Source organism: Equus asinus, chromosome 3 (genome assembly GCF_041296235.1).
Source record: "Equus asinus isolate D_3611 breed Donkey chromosome 3, EquAss-T2T_v2, whole genome shotgun sequence".
NCBI classification, from domain to species: Eukaryota; Metazoa; Chordata; class Mammalia; order Perissodactyla; family Equidae; genus Equus; species Equus asinus.
The window spans coordinates 68192134-68199863 of record NC_091792.1 but is presented as its reverse complement, the minus strand read 5'-3'; the positions used below and the strand labels follow the sequence as shown (position 1 = coordinate 68199863).

Here is a 7730-nt window from a genome sequence, read left to right as displayed (position 1 = left end):
TACTTCCCATTTGGGGAACTTGTGAACATTAAGAGGTGACTGGAGTGACGGGACTGAAGGATGCAGATAAGAGGCTGATTGCTTACAGAGCGGCTCCCCGGTGAAAGCCGCGCCTTGGAGAAGCCGTGGTGGGTGAGACACACACACAAAGGGGCAGCTTTCAGTGCAAAGGAGAGATTACAGGACAGAAGATGGGCAGCTGGGGGCGGGCTTGATGAGCTGGGAAAGGGACACAATTTAAAGTGATCCTGACAGGCAGAAAGCGGGGAGATCTGGAAGGAGAGAGTTTTCTTCGCCCTCCTTTCCTTTTGGAAAGAAATTGATGGTGTCCTGTGAATCTCAAATTTCTATGCTCTCAACTGAAGAAAAAGCTACATAGATTGCACACGGACAAGGTTTTGTTATAGGTTTTTGTTTAGTTTTGTTTAGACCAGCAAATATGGATGCTACAGCAGTCTGGAGAGCAAAACAGAAAATGTTGCAGGTCATAGAATGCCTAAAGGATCCTGGGTGTATATGAAATCAACACCCGCTCTGGCCTCGCACACCCCTCCAGCCAACTGAATGCAGTCTACAGATTCCCGGGAGCCAGCCTTGAACTGTGTCTCAAATTACTACAGAAAATGACTCTGCCTTCGGCATGTGCCCATTTAGTCTCCTCCCTCCTTAAGTCCTAGACCTTTCCCGGAACCTCTCGCAGTGAACGGTGTCATTCCCACCCTAATCACCAGGCTTAATCCACCTTCTCTAAGCACCTTCTCTAAGCACCCCAGCTCACACCGGGCTTTCTTTCTTTCTAGAGAGCTTATTGTCTGTCCTGTCTGACCCGCGGCATATACCACCTTGCATTTTTAGATACCTTTCTCCTGTTAGTCTCTGGAATCCAATTAGATGATAAGTTCCCTAAGGGCAGCAGAAAAATCTTATTTTCTCTTGTATCCCTACCAGAAAAGTTCATCGACAACTGAGTTGCTGATGAGTGAACTAAGCCTCTGTCCCTTCACTCACGGCCTGGACCACAGCATCCATCTCCTTCCTGTGCTTTGCCATGTGGTACAAAGCGGGAGGCAAGGCCTATTCAGAACAGCACTCGTCTGGTAACTGCTTCCGGGTTACTTTTCTGTGTTGGAAGAGGGTGGGAGGGTGAAGGCAGTGACATTTACAATTTCCTGCCCTGTGCCAAGTACTTTGCTAGAGCCACACGAGGGTGACCTCCATCTCTAGGGTAAGGACTTTACCCAAAGGACAGCAACAAAGGATTTTAAAAAGTCAATATATAGTATTTTAGAATCTGATCTTGGAAAAATTTAATACAACTCACTTAACAACTGAGGGCCAGACAGTTGGTTACCCAGGGGCAGCATCGAACTTACACTCAGCCGTCCTGACTCTAAGGCCAGTGTCCACAGGTAGCTTGTCCTCCTGTAAGAGAACCCCCGAAGTGAAAGAAGAATGAGAGCCCTGAGTGACAATTTTCTCAGGATGGAGATGTTAACTGTAATCTATAGTTTTTTTTATCTTGGCTTAATTGACCAAAGAATATTTACTGAGATTTCTGAATTTAAAGCGCACATACTGCTCCTTTTAACAGGAGGGGCACAACACTTGTTGTAACTGGAAGACACTGCAGCGTGTTTCCAAACGCACTTTTATTAACAGTGAAGACAGAGAAATAAAAGAGGAGAGGGATGGAGGAAAAAAGGAGAGAAATGTAAGGAAACGGTAGTAAGAAAAACACGAACTATTACTCTTTTTAGCTTAAACATATAAACTTGAAGACATGTAAACAATCACTAGTCAGGAATATTTTACATAGGACCAGGCAGCCTCTGTTTCCCACGTTAGTAAAAACCAGGCACATTCAGAAATGAGAAAATGCAGGCCCAATGCCTTTTAATTAAACATTAGAATTTATTAAATAATAGAATTTAACTTTTGAGAAGTTAGTGGTTGAAGGGATGAAGGACCAGAGTTTTCTATTGTCTAAAAATGCTATCCAGGGAAAAAAAAGAACCTGATTTTCCTAGTGGTGCCCACCAAAGACAAATGTTTTCTTTGATTGTATATTCCCATTAAGAAAATGAGTTTGTTTTCAGTCTTCAGTTTGCACGACTTCAGATGTATTTGGGGAAGGGACTCATAATTTCCTGGAAAGTTCAGGCTTCCTACCCATCATGTGAGGACTTACAGCCACGAGGGGCCTCCTTTCCTGATGGGGAATTTAGGAACCTTATATTCTGAAAGAAAACCTGCGGAGGGAGAGGGGGTGTGAGAAGAGAAATCAGGGCACCTGTCTCCAGGGCCGACTAGGTCTTGTCTCCCTAGAGAATTCCGTGTATACTGGGGACTCAGAACTTCTGGATTTCCTTATTACTTTAATTCGACGTTGTTTAGAGGTGACGGAGAGCTGGACAGATTCTAATGGCCCATACGCATACAAACACACACAAATATATTTAGCATATTTACTCAGGATGCTGAGCCGTATACCAGAGACAAAATGCACTGACAGCAAGGGAAGAACCAGAAGGCAGCGAGTTCTTCCCGGGGAGCAGTTGAGGCTCGAGAAGGGCCTGCACCGGATTAGCACTGAGTCCCCAGGGGCGCAGCCTTTGGCGGCGGCAGGGAGGGGGCAGGTTAAACCCCGCGGGAGGGCGCGTCTCCCACGGTAGTCCCTCTTCCTGACCTCCCAGATCCTCCTCTTCCTGGCTCTTCATCCTCCTTTCCTCACTCGTCTCCTTTTCTCCTTCTTCCCCCACCTGTTGCCTCTAATTGGAGGACCGAGGTCCTTTAGGACACCCCCTAAATCAACCTCCTAGCGTCCTGGGGCTGCCGCACACAAATGAAGGAGCCTCAGTCCCTGGGTTGGAGGCCCGAAAAGTCCCCTGCGTCAGTCCTGCTCCGACACCCGAAACTTCCGGCCACCTTGGCTTTCCTCCCGGCTCCCAGAGCTGCTTCGCGGGCGGCAGGTGAAGGCCCCGCGTTTAGTATCTTGAGGAGGGCGGGGAGCGTCCCCAGGGCCTTCAGCTGGAAGGCTCGTGGGGGGCAATTCGTAGTCCCAGGGATCTTGGGGCGGGGGGGGGGTGGGGCGTCGGGTCGCCTCTTTCCTCCGCGGCGGCGGCCCACCATCCCACCATCCTGGCCGCGACCCGTTGGCTGAGGGGCGGCGACTGAGCGCCTGGCCCTGGAGGCTGTATCCGAGCCCAGGCGCCTCACCAGGCCCTGACACCCTGCAGCGTGGAGGGCAGGTGGCCTTGCGGGCTGGCATTTTGGCCGCCCCCGCCGAAGCCCGCGCTGGCCAGGGATGCGGGCGGCACGGGGCCCGGGGGCGCGCCCGCGTAGCCGCCGCTGTAGCCCGCGCCGTAAGCAGCGCCCGGGTAACCGCGGTAACAGGAGTAGGGCGCCGCTGCAGCGCCGTAGGGCCCGGGAAAGGCCGGCGCGCCCGGGCCCAGGCAGGGCTTGCCATCCCGCACCAGCACGGGCACCGCCACCCGGCGCGGCGCTAGGGGGTGGCCCGCCAATTCTAGGGACTTGTCCTGGCGCTGCCTCTTGCACTTGTAGCGCCGGTTCTGGAACCAGATCTTGACCTGCGTAGACGTGAGCTGCAGCGCGCCGGCCAGGTGCTCGCGCTCGGGCGCCGACAGGTACCGCTGCTGCTTGAAGCGCCGCTCCAGCGCCAGCACCTGCGCCTGCGAGAAGAGCACGCGCGGCCTCCGCCGCTGCCGCGCTCCGGGCTGCTCGCGGCGGTCGCTGCGCTCGCAGTCGCCTCCGCAGCGCTCTGGCACCCTGGTCCCGCCGCGGAGGCCGGGCTCTAAAAGCACAGGAAGGAAGGTCGTCAGCGCCAGCCGAAGGCTCGCCCGAGCGATTCTTACATTGTTTTCAAGGGACGCCCCTCTCCCCACGTAGCCTTCACTTCGCGCCCGCTTCTCCCCCTGCTGATGCCTTACCCCACCCCGGGCTGGTCTGAGTGTTCCTCTCCCCAAGCTCTGTGGCTTTTCTACCTGCTGGCACATAATGTAAATTGTGACACTCTGCGGTTCCCGGTGTACAGCCGTTTCCCCAAAGGCAGACTGGACGAAGAGTCTCAGACAGCTTCCTTTTCTTCTCAGAACGCCTGTGCCTGTGGGGGTTGGGTGGGGGCGGCTTGCTGTGAATTCAGTTCTAGAGGGTGGGCGAGTTTGACGAAGCTTTTCTTCGAGAAGGGGGGAGCGGGGGCGAGAGGGCGCCGAAACTCGGGGACATGCTTGCTGGAGGAGGCTCCTGTCCGCCTGCTTATCCGTCGTGGTGCCGCGCGCATCGCGGGGTCCTTGGCTCCTAGCCCAAGGACAAGAGTCTCCGTGTCTCCCACCTTCACCCCACCTTTGCATACACCCTTGTCCTTTTGGTCGTGAAGTGCTCCACTGGCACCAGGGACCCAGGAGAGGACTTTGGTGGACCCAGTGCTCTGCAATCCGAGTTAACAAAATAAAATAAAACGAAATATTTTGTGACTCTTAGCCCGGAACTGAGGTTCTCTTTGAGGAATATATGAAGTTGAGATCCACATTTGGCTTTTTGAAAAGCGGCCTCTTTCTCTTTTGGGGTGTCCCTGGCAAGTGGGTGGCGTCGGCTTCCCCAGACTTCTCTTCCCTGGGACAGAGTCCTCTCCGAGGCCCCGAGGAGGCTGTGCCCGCAGCCCGCCGAGATGCAGCCCGTCCTTCCCTCTTCCCGCCGCTCTCCTGTCTTGGCTAAGCTCGGCTTTTACCCAAGGCTGGGCAGAGAGGAAAGGCTGAGCTTTCACGGAAACCCACCCCAGGAGAAAACCAGGAACGTGGAGTGGATTCAAGCTCGTGGAAAGGTGGAGCCGGACACGCCTAGTTAGAGCCCATGAGGGTTGGAACCCGACTCCAAATCCTCAACCTGCTGGCACAATCTCCTGGGGGGAGGGGGGATGGGGCCGTTTGGTGTTTAAAGTTTGAGGAAATAAAGACTTCCTTCAGAGAAGCCTGTGCACAGAGAAACTGAGGACACCTCTCCTCGCGAAGAAAAATACTGAGGATTTTTCTTAGGAAATCGAAAAGTAACAAATGACCTTCAGCAACTCTGTGGAACAAGCAGGCCCTCGCTTGGAAGTCACCACGCAGGCTGAGGGCCGCGGCCCAGGCACCCCGCGCTCTCCTGCGCGCAAGCCGAGCCCCTCTCGCCCTGCGGCCCTGAAAGCAAGGTGGGTCGGCTGGGGACAGGTGAGGGGCGCGGAGGCCACCGGGGAGGTCACTTCTCCACGCAGTCGCTGCCGAGGCCCTGGGCTTGGTTCCCGGAGCCGTAGCCGGCGCGGGCCCCTTCTCGGCGTCCAGGGCAGCTGCGGAAGTGTCGCCGCCCGGGGTCCCCAGCGGAGGAGGAACGCGCTGCAGGTGCCTTCGCTGTGAGGACGGCGGTGCTCCCAGGAGCGCGACCCTTTCTCAGCTGAGCTGGAGCGAGCGCCCAGAGGGCTAAGCAGCGCCCAGGGAGCTCAGTGTTTAGAGGACGCTGCAGAAAACCCACCGGCTTCTTTGAGAACACCGAAAATTCAGGGCTCTCCAGACTTCTGGAGTCGCTAATAACCAGCCTGCCCAAGTCGTGAATAACTCCGAACTAGTTAGTCAGTTTGCGCCTTGAATGGAGGGGCCATAGCACAGCCTGGCAGAGGAGGCCGACGACTGCAGGCGCCTCGCGGGCCCCCAGACCCTCATGGCAGCCGCGGACCGAGGCGCAGAGGTTCAGCAAGAGAAAGACCGGCTTCTTCATTTCTCAGAACGTCGCGCCTCTCTTGCGGAGTCGCGCCACCAACGCAACACTCCCTGCCGGTCCCTTCCCTTCCCGCCGCTGGACGCGGGGGCCGGGGAACGAGGTGGCGCCTTAGGAGACCAGGCGCCGAAACTCGGCCGGAGTCGTCTCCCAGAGCAGCTGAAACCTCCCAGACTCCGAGAGACTCCGCCGCCACCCGGTCTGGTGCCACCTCTCATTTTCAGGGCGAGGAACCCGGGCAGACGAGTGACTGGGCTGGCTGGGCCACTCAGCAAGCACCAAGAAAAGGCGTCCTGGGAGTGACCCCAGAGCCTATGGCGTTTCCACTCCCAAAGAGCCCCGCTGCTTGGATGGCTACGCTTCTGGCAGACGGTGTAGGGTAGAGAGATTCGGAGACGGCCGGGAAGGCTGGCGGTGATGTTGCAAAGCTAAGACGCTATAGAGGGTTTTGCTGTAAGAAAGAGAAGCTGGACTTTCTGGCAACTGTGGCTTTAAGTGGGGCTGATGGTTCGTGGGAATCAGAGGACAGGCTGCGGAAATAGTGAATCCCTAAGATTCAGGACGTTATTTTCGTTAGGGCTGTGTGAAGCACGCTGGGTGTCTGGAGGGGACGGCAGAGGGGGCTGAGAGACCTGTCTTTGGACTCTTCAAATGAGGAAAATGGGGACAGGTCCTTGGAGCCAGGAAGAGCAGGAGTGCGTGCCCCCCACGAGCCAATTGGTAATGACCCATCCCCCCTCACGATTTCCCTGTAGGGGCAAGACCAGAGCGCATACTCACGTGGCTCCTCTACGGGTTCCGCGTCCATCTCCGTGACCATCTCACAGGGACCCCCAGGAGGCTCCGACCCCTCCTGCCTTCTGTCGCCGTCCCCGCCACCAGCGTTGTGAGCCTCCGAACCTCGGAGTTCTGGGACCAGTCGCAGGTACTGAGAGCTTTCCGGGCTCCTCCGTGCCCTCGGGAGTTGCAAGGCCTCGGGGCCAATCTGCTCGCGTTCCAGCCTCAGGATGTCATTGACCAAGAATGGGGTGGAGGTGACAGGGCTCAGCAGCATCCCGAAGGAGGAGGAGGCGGGGCGGGGGCGTCCGCAGTCCCGGGGAAGCGCAGCGCCCTGAGCTTCTTGTCTTGTTGCTGCAGGCACCGCAGCGCCAAGCTCTGGGAGAGACGCCCAGCCTCCCGAACTGCGCTTTCCTCTGGGCCATCCCTGCCGGCCTGGTGACCAGTGAGGAGACCGCCGATCCCATTGGTTCCTTCAGAAACCACGTGCTAACCCAGCACTGTCCTCCCCAAGTGCTTTCTTCCCGCGCCCTTCGAATTCCTCTTCCACCCCCAGCCACCTTCTGGAAAGGTCTAGTTCTTATTGATGGTTCTCAAAAGCAAGGAAAACGGGAGAAATGGTGCTGCGCGCGGCTTGTATCTCGGTAAATACGGTACAAGCGGGAGCTTCCGAAGTCAACCCAGGGTCCGCAGGGACTCTCCTGGTGGAAGTACGGGGATGGGGGGTGGAACCCTTGCTCTGCAACCTGAGCCGGTCCAGCCGGCCGGGTCGTAGCTCGACTCTCCGCTCTTGCGGCAGAGGGAAACTCAGGTGGGGACGGCTAGGCACCCGCAGAATTGGAGGTGCACGCGGGGGTCTTAGTGGGTTCAGGGCGGGGCCAGGGGTGGGGAGCTCCTTCCAGGGAGCAGAGGCTGGACAGCCGAGGAGCGAGTCTTGACCCGCCATGGCCTACCTAGACTGAGGTGGAAATGTCTAGCGCTGAGCCGAGTCCAGGTCTGTGGTGCCCGGATCTGCCACTTCTCAGGAGGAGCGTCTGAGCTCCGGGAGCGAAGAAAACGCTTGGGAGCTATATTCCCCCCGCCCCGCGCTCTTAGCAGCCCCCGCCGCGAGTAGGTGGGGAGGGGGGAAGGCCATAGACCCGGCCACGTGGAGGTGCCAGACGGGGCTCACCTTGCCCTGCTATTCCCAA

General features: G+C 56.9%; 1 protein-coding gene across 1 annotated transcript; it reads right to left on the bottom strand.

Annotated features, from left to right (window-relative positions):
- Window positions 1-1238: 1238 nt before the first annotated feature.
- NKX2-6 (NK2 homeobox 6) lies at window positions 1239-7118 on the bottom strand. Its single transcript, XM_014860761.3, has 2 exons — window positions 6544-7118; window positions 1239-3811 (listed from the first exon to the last, which is right to left on the bottom strand). Exons 1-2 carry the CDS (start codon window positions 6815-6817, stop codon window positions 3213-3215), a joined length of 873 nt encoding a protein of 290 aa, XP_014716247.1. The 5' UTR covers window positions 6818-7118; the 3' UTR covers window positions 1239-3212.
- Between the last annotated feature and the right edge of the window lie 612 nt (window positions 7119-7730).

What these genes read in the sequence shown, in the direction of transcription:
- NKX2-6 (XM_014860761.3), bottom strand. Translation starts at nt 6,817, where the DNA reads ATGCTGCTGAGCCCTGTCACCTCCACCCCATTCTTGGTCAATGACATC. An exon ending in GGAACCCGTAGAGGAGCCAC is followed by an intron (nt 3,812 to 6,543) that starts GTGAGTATGCGC and finishes CTGTGCTTTTAG; the next exon opens with AGCCCGGCCTCCGCGGCGGG.